Genomic DNA, 22,890 nt, shown 5'->3' with positions numbered 1-22,890 from the left:
TCACATATATCACTTATGCTATATTCTAATTCTGTGTGAATATCATTTTGTTTAAACTAATTAAACATTGTCGTAAAAAACTTGATATATATATATATATATATAAACGTCTAATAATTAAAAATATATATATAATTGCTAGTCTACTTAAAATCAAATTTTACGTACCAAGAGTAATTAAATATTAAGTGTCAAAGGCAAAAACTCTCTCTCTCCCTCTGTATATATATATTATCGTTTCTAAAAAAATAAAGGTGGATCTATTTAGCCACTAATAAAGTTTGGTATCATCATGAACATCAAAGTCAGTTAAAATGATCAAAAAAAAAAAAAAAAAAAAAGGGGTACATAGATATATCTCGTGTGAGCTTATGAATCTACTCAATTCTGTTTCTACATATACTTTGTATTTTAAAAAAGATGATTGTTAATTTTCTTGAAATATCTTGCTATTATGCCTTTGGCGATCGATAAAGCCTACTTTAATTAATTCGAAGAAGTAGCTGTTGTTGATGAAGTCTCTACCATGCCAGAGATTGCAAAATTGCAATCAATGTTTCATCTATATATCCTACAAAGCTATAGCTGAAGAGTGAGAGGAATCTAGAGAGAGAAAGAGAGAGCTAATTAGAGGATTTACTTAACGGGGTTAGGATCTTAAAATTCAAAACCCTAGCTAAATTTGTACACCATATTACTATTGATTCAGTAGTACTAATGAGAATGGTATATCCAATTTCTAGCTAGCTACAGATGATAGATGGCCTAAAACAAAACAAAATAATTAACCATATAATTAAATAATGACGAACCCCATATCCTATAATTTGAGTTGTTAATTTTCAACCAATTAATGACAGACTATCCAGACAAATTTAACATCAGAGATTTATATTATGGCTATTGTGATTACAGGATTTGTAAGATCTAGGCGAAACTCCAATGTACCTAAAATTAAAACAGTACTATTTATTTGTGGTACTAGAGCAAAATTTTTATGGCCTTAGTAAGTTTCTTTCGCTATGCAGTTATTTGAAAGAAAGTAATACTTTATTTTATAATTTTTTATACACCTTTTATTACCCTGATCGTTGCACGGCATTAGTATTCTTAGTTTCTTTCCCTTTAAAAACATTCAAATATGAATCTTGATTTTCAAATTACTCTCATGAGTTGAGGACGCTTATTATTATTATTATTATTATTATTTTGGTAATAAAATGAGGACAATTAATTATAAGAGGGTCAACTGGGGCTGTAAAAGATCACGTGCCTCCCTTTAAAACTCCAATTTTAGTCTCATTATCGTACAATTATCCTCAATTAAAACCATTTCGAAAAATGAGGGCCTAACTGAAAAATTTTAAAATCTAGGGCTATAATGAAAAAAATCATGTAATTAGTTACTCAAATGCATTAAATCGTTTTCAGAATTAAGTAGCATATATCTTTTTTTTTTTTTTTTTTCTGGTTGGGAGGGGGGGAGTGCATATATATCTTCATTTAGTATCATCCAGTTAGTGTTACAAATTGTGTTATTATTATTATGCTCACCTCTCCTATCAACCGCTTAGTGGAATGACCATGTAGCAGTACCATAACGAATCCAGAAAATGGTCATAAAACAGTACTATAACAAGTCTAGAAAACAGTAATAAAATTCCTAGTCACAAATTAACAAACCTCAGTACTATACAAAATACACATGTATTTTTCATGTACTAAAATCTTCTGCCATTATTAGAAATAATAATGGACACAAAAGTCGTTTTTGGCCTTTGGGACTATAAGAGCATGACCTCACATGTCGCAAATAAAACGTTTTCAATAAATCATTTTAGTCGCAAATCTGTAGTTAAATTTGCAACAAAAGTCAGTCATATTCTGGAAAAACATCATAGATATTGTCCTGACATTTGCATGCATATATATATATATATATATATAGGTATGTTGATTTTTTGTTTTTGTTGGTTTTTTTTTTTTGGATTATTTAGTTGGCATCCACAAGTAACGAACAGTACTTGTCGTATGCAAGTTACTTATAATATTAGCCAAAAAAAAAAAAAAATTTCTTGTAAATTAATGGGAAAGGACACTGTACTGTTTTGGTTTTGGTCCCTTATTAAAGTGGTAACCGTGAAGAGGGTATGGACCTTTGAGTAGGTACTCTTAGTTACAGCACTTTATATAAGTTTGTCTTTTCATCACAAGACACGCCGAGGCTATTGAATAACATTAAATGTGCATATTTATATAACAAATATTAGGTATATATAATTCGTTTTTTATTAGGTCGATTGGATCTAACACTATTACAATAAAAAAACCAACTTTTTAATTTTAATTTAAAAAAAAAATCCAATTCAATTAAACAATCCTATAAAATTCAATAGATGAGATTAGAGATTTTAGCTCGACCTTCGTTATAAGAGATTTGTTGTGTATGTTTCTATATATATACATCCATTAAACTAATAATGGTTTATGCCTTTGAAATTTCTCTTTCATATCCATATACACGTATGCATATTAGCTCTCCTATAGTTAGAGCGTACTGCCAATTTCATTTCATGTATATATCCTTAAATTTGTATCTGATAATTTGTTAAAAGTTTTTGGTCTTAGTCTGTTAGGAATCTTTGTCAAAACATTAAATAATTTAACAAAATTTAATTACCCATCTCACAAACTTTGATTTATTAATGTTCTTGTTGGGATGGCCTAGTAATAAAAACTAGTGTTTTTCAAACACTGATCCGAGATCAAATTCTTCAATCCCCAATATATATCAAAAAAAATAAAATTGATTTATTAATTTTTCTATATGAAACTTAAAATTAATCTGTTAGAGTAAGTATCACTTAATTATTTATCTTATCTTATAAATAAAATAATTAATTCGTAGTATAAATATATTTATTTCCATTTAACAAAAAAAACTCTATTAATTCATTGTGAAATTAACAAACCCATAAAGAAGCATATATATATATATATAGTTAGTAGTTCCACCTTATTTTATTCAACTAAGATCTACATTTGATGACCATTAAGTTTTATCAATGGGTCAAATATTATTTTTTAAATAAAAATTCTAAAATTATTAAAGATAAAATTTGTTTAATAAAATAAAATAAATTTTATTTGAGTTTGATTATATTATATTATATATATATATATATATATATCTGATTTGGATGAATCTTCAAAATGGCAATAATTTAAATTGAAATCCATAAAATGGTGACTATAGATGATAGGATTAATGTTGTGGTAGTGCCAAAAGCATCCCTGCACATAATGAATTAGTGTGCCCACAAGTTTGAAAAAAATGGTCCCGAGACTAATGACAAGCTATCCAACTCCCCCACCACCCATATGCTTATTGTTAATGTCCTCCAACGCATGCACTAGTAACATGCGTTAATGCTGTGCCCTTTGATTAACCAAATTCAGCTCAAACACTAGTACATTATAAACAGTCCCTGCAGGTACAACTAGATCAGCTTTAGCGTTCAACCTCTCCAAATTCAGTACTCTAAATTCAATATATATATATATATATATATATATATGTATATTGATCATGAGTTTGAACTTATCTTTTTTTAGGGAGTGCTCAATATTGATCATGTGGTGATGTTTTATATTTAGTTAATATTTGTCTGCAATATTATATTGAAGATATATATTACAGCCTAATAAAAAACATGAAATATAAAAAATTAAAAAAAAATAAAAAAAAAAAATTCGGATCAAGATTTATATAATTTGGAGTTTGAACAAATTCGTTAGTTTAGTTTGAAAATTTTGTACCAAGTCATTTCAAGTAATAATGTTTGAGGAGAAAATACGACGGCCAAACTATATAATTTATAACAATATATGATCTTTTCAAGGAAAAAAAAAAAAAAACAATATATGATCTTTTTCTATTTTGGCCAAGATCTGTCATGATTAAGACTGATCTATCTAAAAATATTTGGATAACCAGTTTGAATTCAAAGCTATCATCAAGTGGCGTGATTGATTAAGAAAACATGATTTATTTGTTGTTACTTTTTAAAATATTGATCATGAAAATTCATATGCTTATGAGTTTTCTGACATCCAACGTACGCTTTCACCTCAGTCCGGCACCCAGTTCATATCGATGCGTGGGTACATTGTAAAGATCCTATAATACATATGTTGTTGCATAATCATAAGCTTTTGGAATTTTATTACAGATGCTAGCTATTTCAGGTAATTTGATGTTAAGGGCAATTTGTATATTGCAGTTCCACTGGGAAAAGAATTAAGTCAATTATTGATCACGTAGTGGTCATCAAGATAAAAATTTATAACTTTTATTTTTATTTTTTAATAAATATTTTTAGTTTATTTTTTTTGCTCTCTCTTCATATGTATATATATATATGGGAAATTAAATTTTACTTCTGTTAGTACATAATTAGACGTTGTTACCTTTTGAAGCAATTCACCTATTTTTGGCATATATAAAATGAAAAGAAAAAAAATCCACATATGTGGTAATTAAAGGAATTTAAGTTAACTTTCATATTTAATATATGAGGTAAAAATGAACTTTTACTAATTTTTTTGTTTCAAATAGTATGCCCCTTAATTGAAGAAAAATCAATGTCAGAAGCCGATAAAGTCAATGACAGGAACTAAAAATTGGAAGAAAAAGGACATAAACTAACTTGTTTAATGAGAAGTCAGCGTCTAAAAATAAATGTAGAGCGATGATATATTTGGTTGGTGGAAAGGCTTTTTCATAGCATTTTTCATGATTCATCTCCAACATGCATGCTTGACATTATATGTGAAACAATACCAATATCATGTCCTCCAATGGTAACAATTCCAAGTTTATGTGCACATTATTCTTCTCTTATTGCAAAGATCAAGTCATTAATTAATTTCACATTAGAAAGTAGGTCCTCATGTCATTTCAACAACAATATAATATTATCGATTTCTTCTCTCATATATATTTCAATTGGGCAGGCATTTAAAATATGGGGTCTGAGATTTATTTGGCTGGGCTCGTGACTTGAACCATAATAATTACGTATTAAATCCAAAGTAACCATTGCCATTCGATCTGAGCTGTCTTCTAATTAAGTCACCAAAATCCCTCTCATTGTGCTGCTATATATTAAAAAATTCTAGTGCTTTACTCAAGAAGAAAAATGATCAACAATTGTAACACCAATTAAAAGGCATAATAATCTTAAGTATGCTTTGGTGCTTAACCCCCTTTGGTGTGAACTTTGAAAGTGATTCTTTGCAGACTGTTATAGAAGGTAAAAGCTTCATGAAAAATGGGAATGCATGCATTGTCCAATAGCAACATTGTCATTAAAATGGGAGGATACTTTTTTCAATTATATTTCATTTGTCATGGCTACAATATTCCCAAGTTAGTAACATTCTTCACAAAGGAACTGCCCTAGGTTATTATAAATGAAAATTTAAATACCCAACTCATTATGGCTAAGCAATGACAAGATAATTTAGAAATTATGTTATCAAAGCAGTCCCTCCAGTTCTGATCAACCATCAGTCGATCAGGACCATACACAATGGATTAAAAGCTTAGTCGACTGGGTTTTCAAATGGTGGTAAACCCCAATCCTCTGGGTTGAAATCCAACAGCGAGCTCAGAACTTGGTCTGCTTTGTCATGGTAAGAGCTATCCAGCCTTGGATCTGGAACCATAACAACAGACCTGCATGGCAAACGTATTTAAAGTTTAGAAATCTCTGAAGATGACTATATTCAGCTGAAATAAAGGCTGTGTTCTGGTTTCAGTAGGTTTCTGCATAATTTATTAGTGCAGTTTACCAATGGTATTCCATCTTCAAAACCAAAAACATTGACATATAATTAACAAGATCAAGGTTGAGATATCTGATGATGCTTGGGATTTAAATAAGGTGCAATATGAACGTGCTATTACTGCCTTCCGAAGAAAAAATTCCTAGGTCTAACGACTCTAACCCCTGGATGCTACTGTGCAAACCCAAAAGCAAAGATCAAACAGTTCATTCAACAATTTTTTTAAAGAAAACAGGATATTAAGATGACTTCTTGCAATGATTTTAATTGAAGTTGTCATAATGATAAATTCATTGAAGAATCTAAGATTGTAATATGTATGCATATGCATTTACTAGACATTGAGAAAACTACATATACAGAGTTGAGAACTAAAAGTGATATATATACAACGTGGAAGAGGAGATTTACTCGAGTGCCCAAAAAAACAATGGAACACTAACCAGATATCTTAGAGAAAAACAAAATGCTAAGACATAGTTAAATTGAAACCCACTAATGAACAATTTCTTTTCATCTGCTAACTCATCTATAAATCACAATATACATTCAACCCATTTTTCAAATTTTGAAATTTTATTCAACTTTAGAGCATGATGTAGTGAAAGTAAACCACCCTTATATGATAATCAGTGATCAACATTGTTGAAAGGAAATATTTTCAAAACTTTACTTACATCCTAGCATTTTTAGCTGCTTGAACTCCTGAGGGAGCATCTTCAAACACAAGAACCTTGTGCGGATCTACTGAGCCACCCTGTTTATAAGCCATTGTTTAATCTTGTGTATCTCATGTTAAACCACAAAGAAGAATTTATCATATACATGGGACATGAATTTATCATCAACAATCTTTACAAACAAACATAAATAAAAGGATCAAACCTCAAATCTCTTGGCTGCTGCAAGAAATATATCTGGTGATGGCTTGCCTTGTTTAACTTCTGGATCATCACCGAGAACAATATGATGCATCAATGAAAAAACTTCACCATGTCTCTGTGTTTTCAACTCAAAATGCCGCTTGTGTGTTCTGTAAGATAAAAATGATGAATGCCAAATCAGGTAATGCAAAATGCAGAACTAGCGTTTCGTCTTAAATGTATGAAATAAGAATCGAGAAAGGATCTCACCATGTCTGTGAACTGTAGTTAACTTAGATTTTTACAGGCCAAAAGTTGATACTAGGAGTTATGGACGCCATCAATCTTAACCAATGTGGCAGGACCAACATCAACAAATAAACCAAAGTAGAATAAACAAATCTCAAGTCCAAATTATAACCTAATCAACAAAAACACCCTATATTAACTAGACTATTCCTTTTGAGCAAACCACTTATAGGATCAAAATGGGAAGTTAAATAAATGAACCATACCCTGTTGCCAAGCAAAATGGTATTCCTTTTGCATGAAGATATTTGATCAAGCGGCTGGCCCCTACAAAGATTTAACATATGATTAGAATAAGAAATAGATTTTATTTGCTATTAATATATGATCTAATAAATGAGTAACTTTACACATCAAGTCATCAACTACTGACTAGCACAGTTTGAACTTAATAAGCAAATGATTAACAAAATGGCTATCCAAGAAAAGCTTGTGCTTACTGTAGCCTTAAGTGAGCTAGCCCACATACCATGTATTATTTACCATTTGATGTCTAATTCATATAGAATATTTGGTAACTTAAAAAATTACAGCGTAGCTGCTGGAAGCTGAATATTATGGGTATAATGTAAGATAAAATATATTTTCACTCTTTATTAGGAAGCAACAAATCTGTGTCAACATATTTCATTTTTGTTTTCTTCAAGTTATATTTCTGAAAACCAACTGGAAGCACTTTCATATTCAAGACTTAAATTGCAGACTTTTAGATGAAGACATTAGTAAGTGCTAAATAACATAAAGTTAGTAAAATTGTGGACAGACTACTCTATTCGTTAACAATAATCTCCTCAAAATCATACTAAACAAAATAGAGAAGAGAAAGGTTGAATCTAATTTTGTGTTAGTTTTGTATTACAATAAATCATTGGTCTTTTTCTAAGGTATATTATACCTGGCATGAGCTCGCTTGTTGGAAACAAATTTTGAAGCATTGCCTCTCTTTCTATAAGAAAATCCTCAGCGGTAAGAGAGTCACCAATTCCTGACTCTTCAACAAAGACCCTAGCAGCCTCTATTGCTTTCTTTCCCATCATTTTGGCCTTGAGAGACCAATCGAAGGTTTTGTTATATCTAGCAAGTATAATTTCCTGGACTTCAGTATAGAACTTCTCTGTGTCTGCAGGAGCAAAAATTGTATTATATCTTCATTTACTTTTCAACTGTATAATTTCAGAATTTCATCAAACAAGAACAATAATAATGTTTAAGAAATTATTTATCATAATGTTTAAGAAATTATTTTGGAGCTAGCAGTAGTGAGCATTGAGTAAAAATTCCTCTGCGAAGGGTATTTTATCAAACTTAAAAGGTAGAGATGCATTAAAATCAATGAACCTGGAGGATTTTTGCTGATTGCTGTATAAAAAATTCAAAAGCGCAGTGTCGAAATAGAGCAGACAATATCAAGCTGTATCAATAAGTGGATCCAGTTTGGACCTTAGTAAGCATCAAGTAATAGAATTTAAGCGTGGTCAGAGAAATGTAAGACCGGGAGCATAAATAACGTTAATTGAGATTACAAGAAAACAAACAATTTTGGTCATCGGAAAATATGATAACAGAAGCTGAAGGAAAGAACTAAGTGAGTCCGATCAAGTTCCTAAAGCTGTTCCTTAGGCAAAAAATTAAAAATAAAAGCCTTAATAAACTTTTAAGTAAAGCTTTTATCTCGGGACATAACTAGATGATGCTTCCGCATTGGACTTAAGAAGTTAGTCATTCAAGAAAATAAAAATAATGCAGTTAATGTCCAGTTTGAATACAGATTTACAAGAGTTCAGCAATCCCAAACAGGAATTGCAACAATTCAACTGCCCCATTTAATTAAAGCTACACTGCAGGAACCAACCACATTGTTCTTACTAAATCTAAGGAATCTGAACAAATCGATGCATCTATAAATCATATGAGAATGACCCAACTTCCCCAATGGCCTTGGATTAGCCCAAACAAATGATATCTGAATAATTTCACCATGCAAATGGTATAAGATCTGTGCTTAAATACCCAATGACTGTGGAAAAGAACGGAAACGCACAAAACAAATTGAAAGTAGTTTAAGTGTTTGATAAAATTACCAAGTAAAAGACCGTCCATGTCGAAGATAACGTGAGTGATGGGCAACCTGTCAGAAACGCCTACGGACGGATTGGCCATTTTTTTCCCAAATGGATCTAAAGACTGTTTTGCACACTGGTCGCAATCTCACTCACAATATATATCCTTCCTTAGCATACAAGCTTCGGTCAGCTGGGCTGTGGCGCTTGACTTTTCGGGCCGTACAGTCTATAGCAACTTTCTCTTGAGTGGGTCGGGTCGTCTCCACTTAAGATCAAATCAAGAGGTTTGGTTGGATGTTTTCAGCCGTCCGATCTCAATCGTTTGGCCTTAGATTCTACAAAACGGAAAAATCCGATTCGTCTTTTTCTTCCCACTTTTTTTTTTTTTTTTTCCTTTACATTTTAATTCCAATGAGTTAAAAATAACAGATTTTTTTTTATATTATAAAAAATAGTTAAATTATTTGTTGGTGGGAATAGGATATAGTAGCTCTATCAAATAAATTAAGAAATAATTAGTAAATATATCTTCTGTACTTTTAATTGCGTCTACTTATCTATTGGTGGGCAAATAATAGGTTTTTTTTATTTTTTATTTTTTTATAACGATGGAAACCAAAAATAAAAAAAAAAATGTTTATCGAACGGAATAAATAATTATCCAGGGGCACAAGAACAAATAGAAAGTGTTTTTGTTGATTTTATTTTTTTTTAATAATTATAATAGCACGTCAAAAAAGGACCCTTTTTATATACATTCTTTTTTTTTTATATAAATATTTACATTGTTTGAAGAATAATGCTACATATGTCAAATTTATTACTCAAAATTAATATTATAGTATATGAATGGTGAATAGAATATTGATTCCCATAATAAAAATCAATGATTGCCAATTTATCAGATACCAAAAAATATATATATATATATATATATATATATATATTTAATTAACAAATTTAGTAAATGTAGAATTACTTTTATGTAAAAGAATGATATATTTTTTTGAAAATATCCTTTTATAATCAAAATAATATTGGAATTATCAAAATGTTTATAAAATTTATTTGTCAAATATAATGATATTTAATTAATTAATTTTTAATTTATTTATTGGATTCATTTTTTATATTTAGATTACATAATATTTTAATACGTATTATTTAATAGATAAATTTGATACATATTTTGAACCACTATTTTAGTTTACAATTAAGCAATTAGCAACAACAAGGTTTTCCAGAACATTTACATGTGCCAATTAGCAATTACAAAAAACTTGTTGGTTTTATTTTTTTGTAATTGTACCTCCAGAAGAAATTAGCAATCATCCACTGCTTCATTCTCTAAGACCTCTGAATAGAATAAGCTTGTTTTTGTTGTTGTCGTTGTTGTAAGCTTCTCAAGTCGTGGACTAGCCAACAAATGATCAAGATTCATTCCCATTAAGATATCAGATAACAAAACTCCAAGGGAAAAAAAATCTGTCTTTTCTGTATAGCATCTGCATTCATATGCTTCTGGAGCAATCGTACCTCTAGTGCCAACAACTTGTGCAACTACATGAGTTTTACCTGCAGGAATTGGTAAAGATGATTGGAACTCGGACACTTAGCGACGTACTCTTATCTAAGAACACATTTCCAACCTTTATAACTCGATGAATGAACATCTAGGAGAAGCCGTGATAGAGCTAAGAAAGTGCCCGAGCTACTTGGCAAGCAATTCTCATCTTGATATGCCACGGAAGTTGTGTTCATTGTTTGCTATAATACTAGTTTCCAGGTTTCCATTTTCCAGGTTTCGTATTCAGAGGATCCTCGTATGAACGAGAATTTCATCAAACTTGGAACTTTTTCACTGAAATCTCACGGTCTTTATGAACTCCACTGTACATGTCATTAGTACACATCCCAGTGCAGCAATCTGTCACTATGGCAGTTGTTCGTTGCCCTGTTGAGGTCTTCAATGGAGTAGGTCCTAATGGGATTGCAAACGATTAGTTGTTCTATAACATGGTAGATCCATTCTCCAAGAGCAATTCTTGAGGTGTAACAACATATTGGAAGATTTAATGTGGGAACTGAGGAGAGTTGCAGGCTCTTGCTCTGATGCTTGAAGCTGTTGCTATAATGCTTGAACTTCTTCCACCTTTGAGCTTCGAAGGTTTGCAATTGGCTGCACTATAAAAGTAAAACAACACCAGAAAGGAAACAAAAAAACACAAATAGGAATTGATGGACAGAGTCACCACCACAAGGATACCTTTCATTTCACCGATTAACATTTTGTGTGTTGGGAAGGTTAGCAGGAATGCATATTTATACATCCAAAATATTGGTTTAAATTTTGGATCTAAGCCAAGGAAGGAAGATTCGCAGATATTTCCAGTTTAATAAATATATATATTCTTTGCAAATCAGGGTTCACAACCAAAGAGAATTAATTTATTAGACAACTAAAAGACACATTGCCGGATTAAAACTTAATAAACAAAGGACATGTAGATTAATGAAACGCAGCGTTGCAATGAAAGCAGTTGAGAACCCTCATGAACCCCAGTGACAACACATGACATTGATCTTCAACGGCAACTAGATTCTGAGCAAGAACGCGGTCGTGTGACCCATGTTTAGCCTTCGTTTTCCCATCACTTTTTATATATTAAACAATTGTGGTTACAAGTAATAAAATTTATATATAATATATATAAATAAAAGGATTATGAGTGTGGAAAATATAGGAAAAATTAATTAATGGAATTTTTTTTTTTGGCAAGAATTAATGATAAATTGTAAATGGTAAAAATGTGTTTGTATATGCTATAAATACAGATACTGCTTTACTGCAAGCATACCCAAAAATTTCGTCTTAACAATCTTTGGTAGTTATTAAAAAAACGATCTTTCACATATTATTTTCAACATTGTTCTTTTTCAAACATATATTGATGTTTAAATGAAAAGTGAAAATAATTACATGTTCATATATGTTATATATACAAAGTTTTGTTAGTATTTCATTTTTTTTCTTAAAATTAACTCACTTAAGTGGAAGCCCCAAAAAAAAAAAAAAGTCACTACAAAGTAAATATTATATATTATTTTTATCAACTTAAATAATATATTTAATTTTCTTGATTTGTAGCATGGATAATAAAATAGTAAATTTTTATTTTTTTGAATAAAACATAATAGTAAATGAAAAATATTTTAATTGGTATATGATTTTTTCGTCTTCCATAAGTTTTGCCATATTTTCCAACAACAACCTCTGTAAAAAAAAAAAAAAAAAAAAATTCTCACTTAATATCTATTAAATTAATTAAATACAAATATGGATATTTGCATGCGGTATCCATCCCCCATGTACAATATATTCAACTTATACTATTTAATTTACAAATTTTTGCTTATAAACAAAGGTAATAATTATATTTAGCTGATCTTATTTATAAGATAAACATGAATAACAAAATCCAATACATTTTAAAAATATAATTATTTTTATAAAGTTTTTACGAGTTTAATCCAATCTATACATATGGAAACACATTAAAAAACACAATAATAAGTCATGTCTAAACTTTCCAAATTTCTCTAAAATAATAGTATATTGTTTTTTTTTTTTTTTTTCAAAAAAGAAAAAGAAAATACAGTTTAAATTGTTTATTATAATTGTGTCGCTTTGAGCATTCGCGCTGAACGTTTAGCATTTCAAAATATCCGTCAAAACCAAACGCGGTCTATTCCGATTTAATTTGGCGCTTCCAAACGAAATTGTTTTGTGTGGTCCGCGGAACGCCCCGCCAGCACCTTTCCCAAAACAAATTGAAAGCCCCTTTCGATCCCTCCAGCCAAAAGCCCTCCAATCAGGTTCAAGCTTTAACATGCCACGGATCGCTATCAGATCCTACGGCCACCAGTCAACCGCTCTTTCTATATAAAGATTCACTCCCAAATTTCCTCATCAACAATCTCAGAAGCACACACAAAAAGAAATCAGATTGGAAAAAAAGAAAAAAAGAGAAACAGTTTCGCAGCGAAGTCGAATCGAAGAAGATGTCAGGGAGAGGAAAAGGAGGCAAGGGATTGGGAAAGGGAGGAGCGAAACGGCACCGCAAGGTCCTGAGGGACAACATCCAGGGGATCACTAAGCCAGCCATTAGACGTCTGGCTAGGCGTGGCGGCGTCAAGCGTATCAGTGGCCTCATCTACGAGGAGACTCGTGGCGTCCTCAAGATCTTCCTCGAGAACGTGATCCGCGACGCCGTCACTTACACCGAGCACGCTCGCCGGAAGACCGTCACCGCCATGGACGTTGTCTATGCTCTCAAGAGGCAGGGCCGTACTCTCTACGGTTTCGGAGGCTAAGCTCTTAGGATTAGGGTTTTTTTCTTTTTTTTTTTTCGGATTTCGAATTGTGGATTCGTTATTTCTAAATTGAATGTTTCCATTGCTCTGTTATGTTCTGTTGGTGACTTTAAATAGAGATTTCTATAGGTTGATTATCTATCTTGACAATCATGTCTGTTAATTTTAGATTTAGTATTTTGCTTAGTTTCATATCAATTATGTTCCATTTGGGGATTTTTCTACTCTGGAAAAATGATGTAGAAATATATAAGTTCGAACTTCAAAATGTTCCTCTTTTTATACTTTGTATGCTAATTTAACGAATGGATTTTACATTTTTCAAACATAATTGGAAGAATATGACATTGTAATGCATTTTAGAATAAATTGGTTTTGAAGATTCATCGACTCAAAAGCTTCTAGTGGTGGAGGGTATTGCTTATTTTCCGGTTCATGTTGAATGCTTAATATTCTGGGCAAATGTTAATATTCTATTGATGCTTTGGTTTTCTTTTTGCAATTGAATTTTGATGGCTTAAAGCTGTATAAAAGAAGGCTAGGCTTCTCTAATCTGCATTAAAGTGGAGTATTTCTTTCATGCTCGATGATTATGGGTTTGTAATGAAACATCCATGGCCTGAAATTGGATCGACTCTATCTGGAGAAGTTTGGAATCCAACTTTTTTGAGTAAAAAACATAGAATACAAATTTAAGTTGAACCAGAAATTTTTATGGGTTGGGTATTGTGGTTTCTCTTTTATTGTTCCAAAACTATCTAACATTCTCTAATAAGTTCTTAAAGCATTTATTAAAATTCTGCATTCTCGATTCGAGAAATAGCGAAAAACAAAAGAAAAAAAGCTCATGTAATTTTTTCAGTGGCTAATTAAAATATTTGCTTTTGAATTTTTTGAATGTCTTTTTCAATCAATGCCCAAACACTTTGTACCGAGTCGACATTGGACTTGTACAGTGTTGTTTGGGCCGCACTTAGATTTAGATGTTTAGGCCCAGGAAGGCTATTTTTGGGTAGCAACTCTAATTGGCCCAATCAGATGACCCTCATTTACATGGGCCAAAAACACATCCTTTCAAGAAGCGTTTCAATGTGACTTTATGCACACACTTCCATTAATGCCTCCACTGTTTGTCAGAAGAGTATGATTTATTTCATTTATTTTTTATCTGGGCTGAACAATGGAATTACGGAAATATTTGTATGGTAAAAGTTGTGGTGCTTTCCATGTCACAAAATAGTTGCTCGATCTTTTCACTGTTGAGAAATTTCTAAGTAGAACAGCCTCATCTGAAATTATTCACCAAAAAACCTCATCTGAAATTGGTCGTTTATGCTTTGAAGTTTTTAATTTTTAATTGGGCTAATACATTTTCGGTTCCCATGCTTTACTTAAGTTTTTAATTTAATCATCATCAAATACTGCTCCGATTTCGGTTCTTACTGAGCTTTCTTTAGAGATGATACCTCATGTTATATGTATCCCTCAAACAAAAGATGGCCAAATTATTGATCCAATATTTTTAAAATATAAATTGCAAAGCATTATCTTATATCGTATGAGCTTAAATAATTAAGGTAAGTGCTTCACATGATTTAAAAAAATGAAACATGAAAATAACATTAAGGATATTAAGATTTTTTTTTTTTTGGATGGAAAAAAAAATGATATTAGGAAAATATCACATTCTTAATCGAAAGAATTGTGATTGTTTTTTAACCGAATGAATTATTGTAAATTATGAAAACAAAAAGTGTATTTCAATCATTAAATTTAAAGCCAAATGTTTTGCAATTGATAATCAATAAAAAAATAAAAATTAATGGTGCTTAACAAATTTTTTTTTTATCATACCGATAAGGATAGTTATGGTATATATTATATAATATGTAATTACGCACAGTAGCCTCTTAGCAAAATATATATATATATATATATATATATATGAGAAGTTCTAGTTGCATTGTTAAACGAATTATATAAAATTCCATTATAAATTTTTATTTTTATTTCATTTAAAATTAGTACTAAAGATATTTATTAATGTGTTTAGAATGTGTTTAGAAGTATAAGATTGAATATTTCAAATGTGTTCAAAAATATATGATTGAATATCTCAAATATATTTAAAAGTATGCAAACAAATGTTTTTAGATATGAATATCTCAGATATATTTAAAAATATGCAACTAAATATCTCAAATGCATTTAAAAGGATGCGACTGAACATCTTCACATACGAACATCTCAAATATATTCAAAAATATGTGACTAGACATTTCAAATTTGTTCAAAAATATACGACTGAACATCTTTAAAGACGTTAGTAATTTTGAGACTAAACACTCCAATGAATATATTTTTCCATTGCTCAAAAATATTCTAATCGGAAAAATTTTTTTGTAAAACTTTTATGACTATCAGTTTCGTTAAAAAATATTATTAAGAATTTTGGTAAACTGGTGTTTGACTTGTAAACGATTTGTAGGGAAAAAAAAAAAAAGACATATTTTTTGACTTAATTAAGACTATGAATTGTGAATATTTTAAATATTAAAAATATTGTATAAAATTATTTTATATATAATTATTGTTTTTGTTGGACATGGAATGAAATAAGTTTCTATAGGAATTGAGGACAAAAAACATTTTTCAATATAAAAAATACTTAAAAATTGAGGTTTGATTCAATATACAATTATTGTTTTTGTTGGACAAAACCATTCGTAATTGACGTATGGATTTTAAAAAATAAATTATTTTTACAATTCTAGCAAAACTCTATAAAGTAGCATACTTTATACATTATTATTTAAATATATAAAAAATATAAAATAATTTTATACAATATTTCTAATACTTAAAATATCCATAATTTATAGTCTTAACTAGCCAAAATTACGTGTTTTTTTTTATCCCCACCAATCGCTTATAAATTAAATATTAGTTCATCAAAAGTATTCACAATGTTTTTGGATGAAATTAATAGTCATAGAAATTTTATAAAAAATTTCTTTCCAATTATAACACTTTTGGGTAATGAAAAAATTTATTCATTGGAGTATTTACCTCAAAATTATGAATGTTTTTAAAAATATTTGATTGTATACTTCTAAATACATTTGAGATGTTTAATTACATATTTCTGAACATATTTGAGATGTTCGTATATGTAAATATTCAGTCGTATACTTTTAAATGCATTTAAAATGTTAAATTGCGTATTTCTAAACACGTCTGACATATTCATATATCTAAAAAGATTTGATCATATACTTTTAAATATATTTAAGATGTTCAATTATATATTTTTGAATAGAATACAAATATATTCAATTAATATATATTCTTAATAATAATTTTAAATGAGGTAAAAATAAAAATTTATAGTGAAACCATATAAAATTCATTTAGCAGTGTAGTTTTAATGTAGAATTCTCATTAACATTACATAGAAAGGAATAAATTTTTATTTCTATTTTTCTTCTTGCAGAAGAAAACAACCTATATATGCAAATTAATAAATATACATATAAATATTTTATTATTAATTTTCAACCTCAGTAGGAAAAAAAATTTAAAAAAAAAAAGACAAAGAAGAAGGTTCTATAGATCAACCAATTGTAATAAATAAAATAAAGCAATGTATATGAACAAAATAATCTTAATGTGAATGTGTGTTATAGTTAAGGAATTAATAGTCATTCTAAATAATCTTAGTGTGAATGTGTGATATAGTTAAGGAATTGATAGTCATTCTAAGGAATTAATAGTCATTCTCTCTAAGTCAGAGACTTAAATATAAATTAATAGTTGTTCTGAAATATGCATAAACAGAGTTGAAAGTGCAGGCCCTCGGTAAAATCAATATTAATACTTTTATATAAAATCTATTTATATTATATATATTATATTATGTTTTTTAATGAAAAAAAAAATATTATATTGTGTACTTGTAGATATTTTAGATGCATATTCCTTTCACAGGAGGATCATGCCAGGTCCTAGTTCTTCCAGAAGTTGGGCCACAGTATTTTGTGCGCGTAACCGTTACTTCTTATTCAACATCAATCACATAAACATTTTGAAAGAAATACAGTTGGTAGGCAGTTCCACATGTTTTCAACTGCCAATTAATACGATATCCTCTCTCTCTCTTAAACCTATTTCATAGTTCTTCAATTCAATTTGCCGGATTCTACATATTCAACCCAAAGAAAACAGATCACAATTGTCTTTAATTTGTTTAAATTATCAAACTCCAGTTGAATTCCCAAAGATTTTGATGATTTTCATTGAATAAAATGGCCTGCAATTAATTAACTGACTACTTGCCGCTAACTGCGCGCTTCACTAATTAATAAAAACTATATATATATATATATATATATATATGTTGACCATGTACAACACATTTTAACTTTATTGGTCGACTTAAAATTAGAATCAAATTTTCTCTTTTATATCTAGTTGGTGATCTAGGCACTTTAATTTAAACCAATCATAACCATTGGTTTAATTTTTAGTTCAGACAATGTTTGATTGCTTTTATATACAGAGACGTTTGTTTTATAGTTTTGTGTAGTGGCATTCTATTTTCAGGTGTTAATTAACAAGTTATGAGGATACTCTAGTTTGAATTAGAGACTGGGGTTTTATTGGAAATGTTATATATGCTCTTAAATAATGCATGTAGTTTTTAATTGTAAAATTGGAATTAAAGCTAGCTTATTTGAAGGGCTAGAATTAATTAAAGATCAGGTCAAGGCTGTTGAGACATATCGAGAAGCTTACATATACAAGTGCTGACTGCTGAACCATGGTGAAATAGTAATAATAATATATATATATACATACATATATACATTTTAGAAAAAAACACAAATTTTTTTTTTTGAAAGTTTAGAAAAAAAAAAAACAACTTGTGTTTTGTAGAAATTAAGAAAGATAAATCATGAGCAGGTGCTTATGAGTGTAATGGAACCACAAATGGATTGTTTTGTGCTGTTTGAATATAATGTATATATATATTTACTAATTTAATTAACTGTTTATACGATTTTTAGTGAAGTAAACGTGGCATGGTCTGTGATTGAAGACATCCGGGAAATTATGTCATGGCTTATAAGTTCAAGCTTAAGAAAATTCCAACAAGGGAAACTTCTGATGCTGATTGGATTGCAAGAAATTTAAGTTCGGGAAAAAAATAGTTGTCAGTTACCTGCCGGGTTTTTTGAGAGTATGTCTCAGTGGTTATTGTTATTAATCTTTATCATCCGAAAAGGCAGTTAGGAGATAGGCAATTCGTGTAGTTTCAGTGATTAGTACTCTGTTTTTCCGCTCTATTTTGTATTTGCTCATTACTATAGCATTCCAATTGATTAATGCTGAAATAGTTTATTGTAAGATATTCATTCTATAAACCAAATACGATCTAAAAGATTGCGAGTGTTAATTAATGGATTAAATATCTAAATCAGGTTGGGTTCAACATTAATAACAATTCCAATCATAAGGTTCATACGTCATATATGTATACATATATAATATTTTACCCAAAAAGTGTCATATATACATATATAATATTTTACCCAAAAAGTGTCATACATAATAGAAATTATATTATGTAATTAGAGAAATTTTAACAAATTGTGGCTTAATGATGAGCTACCGAAAGTCTTCAATACATAACTCTCTTTTGCTAACTAGCTAGCAAGATAGAAACAAATAAAACAATAATAAAGATAATAATAATAATAATAATAAAAAAAAACGCAGATAATTAGCATACGTGATTCGTAACCAATTAAACAAATAACAAATGTTCTAAATGGTCATCTTTTTTTGGCCATGCGAAAATTGAATAATAAATTATTACTGACACGCCAATATAAAAAGGCAAAACAATATTAATTAGTAGACATATTGCAATAATATTTTTAAAAAAATATGGTTAGCCACTTGTAGCAGCCATGATAAACACATTCAATCAAAGTACCCAATATAACAAGAAACTAAAGATATAGTAGATAAATATAGTACATAAATTAATTGATTTAGCTATTCCTAAAATGTTCAGGTAGAAAATACGCATATATAGCTGCTAACAAGTTTATTGGTTATGTTACGTATTAAACTTGTATATACTCAACTTATAAAAAACTAAAACATATAGACAAAATTAGGTGATATGAAATCCACGTCATCAATTGTTGTACCATGAAACCCATATGCTGGTGTCCTCAATTACAATGCAGATATTCCTCCGGCCCCGAGTTTTTGTTTCTTTGTTTGGAACCAAATATATTCCCCTCATGCCTCGAGCTAATTAATTCATATATATGTAAATATATTTGAGAATTCAAGTCATATTCCCCTAATTGTACATGTATTATAGTTTTCCCAAAAAGAGGTACACCTATACATCGATTTAGTAGGAAAAAAATAAAAAACCGAAGTCCAAATTACTCTTAGTTGCTAAGTAAAAAAAGAATGATATATTAGAGATAACAAATAAATGTATAAAAAAAAAATATATTAAAAATAATAAATAAATATATTACATATATATAAATAGTATGTGTTAATATTTAATTGGTTTATATCTTGTTACAATTTATTTATATAAAAATTTAACTATCCATAATTAGGTTAAAAAATACATATTTATATATTTATTTAATATCCTTAATATTATAAAAAAATTATAAAAAAAGGTTAACCATAAATATACAAAACATGTAAATTGAAAAATTTAACCCAAAAAAAAAAAAAGAAAAGGAAAAGAAAAGAAAGAGAAAACATATAAATTGACAAGGGTATTGGGAGAAAAGTACAAGGGGAACCATTGGAGTTGAAGTTTAAAATTGATTGGGTGGTGTTGGTGATGACAGGTGACCTTTAAAAGGGTATTTCGTGGCCGTCCTAAATACTTACATCTAGGGCAACAAAACTCCCTTTTAACCACCCAACCAAATAATAAAAAGTTGTCGAACTAGAAAGCAAAAGCACCGCCACATATTCACTTACCAATTTCCCTTTGCCTTCTCTAGCTAATTCCCCTTTTATTCTTTCTTTGGACTTTTACTCTCTCTCTCTCTCTTTTGTTTTCTCTTTTTCTCTCTGTCCTTAAGTTTGATTTTCTAGATGCCTTTCTCTATCGTCTACTTTCTCTCTCTTGGGCCTTTAATGTTCTAGAAGCCATAGGCAGTAAGAGAAAAAAAACTAGGACAACTCCAAAATTATATAAATAAAACCATTCTATAGCCTTTATCTAATTTATAGTACAACACCCCCCCCCCCCCCCCCAAAAAAAAAAAATAAAAAAATTATAAGTTCCAAGATCTCTTTCTCTTTCTATTAGTCATATGGGTTTCTAATGTTTATTATATGTATAGAAGCCAAATTTGAATTCCATATAACTTTCCTCTTTCTTCTGCTTCTGATCCAATGACGGAATTAGATCACAAAAACATTAATGAATTTGATGACGCAGAAGATGCAGATGAAGCACTTTCTCTCTCAGAACTTCCACTCAACGAAGACAACGAGCTGAGTAGTGAAGAAGCCCAAGAAATCATCACGTGCAGGCCGCAAAACCGTCGTTCATCATCGGAGACACCGGAGTTCTTCGAGTTCTTCAGCGATGTCAGTTCCGACAGCATCATGTGTTCCGCCGAAGACATTATCTACTGCGGCAAACTCGTACCTTTCAATCAACAACAACAACAACAACAACACTCGCTTCTCATCAACAGCAGTACTGTCAAAGTGGAAGATAAGAAACATATCACAGCTTTTCGACGACGGTCGGAATCCTTGTCCCAGATTGAAAGCTCATCCGTGACACGTTCTGACAGTACCAAGACCAAGCTCATGATGAGGAACAGCCGCTCTCTCGATTATCGGAAACTTCACCGACCTTCCATGGTGTCGCCGGACCACCCGGAGATGGAGAGGAATTCATCGGTGAAGAGTGTTGGAAAATCCGATTTTTCAATTAAAAAGGTAATAAAACCAAGGTGGTGTTTTCTAATGTTCGGAATTGCCAAAGTTCCGGCTGAAATGGATCTCAGCGATATCAAAAGCAGGCAATTCAGGCGGAACCACCCTTCGACGCTATTTCCTCCGGTAGAAAATCCATCGGTGAGTAGAAGCTCCTCCGGTGGTGGTAAAGCATCATGGAAATTGCTCAAGGCATTGAGCTGCAAAGACCATGCAAGTGTTGCTGTAACGGCGTCGCTTTGTGCTCCTCAAGCATGATTGACGCAGTCTATCAGGCATGGTACAAGTGCAACCTTTTATTATTTTTTTTTTGTGTGTGGACGAAACTACCCAAGACTAGTAATGCTACGCGCCATTTGTTTGGTTTGGGAATATTTGGATATTTCTTGATTATTTGTGAGAAATTGGGGTTTGCCATATATTGGGGGGTTTATGGTAATTTAAACCAAAAACAGACCCAAAAAAAAAAAAAAAAAAAAAAAGGAAAAGAAATTATGACTTTGCGTAGAAGTAAAGATTGTGTACAGCGGACAGAAGATGAGCTTGGTGGTGGTGGTGGTGGAATGGTGACGATTCATTTGATTGATTGCGGCCTCTCTCACTCTTAGTTATTGAGAATGAAGGTCTTGTTGTTTTGTTAGGTGAACTTAGAATTCAATGAAAATCACGAGAAACTGGAGAGAGTGACATCAAAATCATGCTGTTTTTGTTTTTGATTTGGTTCTTTCTACTTTTAATTTATTATCTGTTTCTGTTTTTATGTTCTTTTCTTGGAAGTTGGTGGATATATATGTAAATATAAAATATTCATAGTTTCTCAAATACAAACAATAAATTCATATTGGACTAATCTCTTTTAACTTTTTATGAATATTTGTGTCATAAAATTCAAAGTTTTTCTTTAAGCAATTAACATGAGGTGGATGAAGATAAAAGCAAAGTTGCATATTTTTTTGGATTTTGATGTTGCCTGGTGGATATCTACTCAATTGGATTTTTGTACAGGTGGTAATTTTCTCACACAAGCGACAAGCCTAGCTTAGATATTTTATATATTTGTTTTGAGGATGTGAATTCGACCTTGAACTATGTCAAAAGTATAATAATTATATATAAGTATAAATTTGACACATTATTATCAAGTATTATCCACAATGTTTGTTAATATATGCTTCATATTATTTAATATTGTATGTCAGCTATAACGATTTCTTTCTTGATAGCAATTTGTGAGCACTGCTGCTGGCAGACGCAATGTGAATAACTCTTCCTTCTTAACCAAGAATAATTGAATTTAATAGCCTTTCATTTTATTGAAATTAAATTACATTTTTTTACTACCTAACATACAACGTGGTCGTTTTTAATTAATTAAATACGTATACAAGTCAAATTTTAAAAATTTTATAGTTCCGATTAGGGATATT

General features: G+C 30.2%; 3 protein-coding genes across 3 annotated transcripts; 2 read left to right on the top strand and 1 right to left on the bottom strand.

Moving 5' to 3' along the window:
- Positions 1-5,364: 5,364 nt before the first annotated feature.
- On the bottom strand, positions 5,365-9,409 carry LOC107417890 ((DL)-glycerol-3-phosphatase 2). The gene is made up of 6 exons (XM_048469830.2): positions 9,104-9,409; positions 7,918-8,142; positions 7,229-7,289; positions 6,736-6,883; positions 6,528-6,607; positions 5,365-5,740 (listed from the first exon to the last, which is right to left on the bottom strand). The coding sequence occupies exons 1-6, from the start codon at positions 9,180-9,182 to the stop codon at positions 5,608-5,610; spliced, it is 726 nt and encodes a 241-aa protein (XP_048325787.2). The 5' UTR covers positions 9,183-9,409; the 3' UTR covers positions 5,365-5,607.
- Positions 9,410-13,041: 3,632 nt separating this feature from the next.
- Positions 13,042-13,598, top strand: LOC107433172 (histone H4). The gene has a single exon (XM_016044751.4). The coding sequence runs from the start codon at positions 13,148-13,150 to the stop codon at positions 13,457-13,459; it is 312 nt and encodes a 103-aa protein (XP_015900237.1). The 5' UTR covers positions 13,042-13,147; the 3' UTR covers positions 13,460-13,598.
- A 7,149-nt stretch (positions 13,599-20,747) lies between these two features.
- Positions 20,748-22,313, top strand: LOC107415205 (uncharacterized). The gene has a single exon (XM_016023852.4). It carries the CDS (start codon positions 20,909-20,911, stop codon positions 21,719-21,721), a length of 813 nt encoding a protein of 270 aa, XP_015879338.1. The 5' UTR covers positions 20,748-20,908; the 3' UTR covers positions 21,722-22,313.
- The last annotated feature ends 577 nt before the right edge of the window (positions 22,314-22,890 follow it).

This window comes from Ziziphus jujuba, chromosome 1 (assembly GCF_031755915.1).
Source record: "Ziziphus jujuba cultivar Dongzao chromosome 1, ASM3175591v1".
NCBI lineage: Eukaryota > Viridiplantae > Streptophyta > Magnoliopsida > Rosales > Rhamnaceae > Ziziphus > Ziziphus jujuba.
Note: the sequence above shows the minus strand (reverse complement) of the source record. Positions and strands in the feature narration are given on the sequence as shown.

What these genes read in the sequence shown, in the direction of transcription:
- LOC107433172 (XM_016044751.4), top strand. Translation starts at nt 13,148, where the DNA reads ATGTCAGGGAGAGGAAAAGGAGGCAAGGGATTGGGAAAGGGAGGAGCG.
- LOC107415205 (XM_016023852.4), top strand. Translation starts at nt 20,909, where the DNA reads ATGACGGAATTAGATCACAAAAACATTAATGAATTTGATGACGCAGAA.
- LOC107417890 (XM_048469830.2), bottom strand. Translation starts at nt 9,182, where the DNA reads ATGGCCAATCCGTCCGTAGGCGTTTCTGACAGGTTGCCCATCACTCAC. An exon ending in CCATTTTGCTTGGCAACAGG is followed by an intron (nt 6,884 to 7,228) that starts GTATGGTTCATT and finishes TTTATCTTACAG; the next exon opens with AACACACAAGCGGCATTTTG. An exon ending in CAGCAGCCAAGAGATTTGAG is followed by an intron (nt 6,608 to 6,735) that starts GTTTGATCCTTT and finishes GCTTATAAACAG; the next exon opens with GGTGGCTCAGTAGATCCGCA.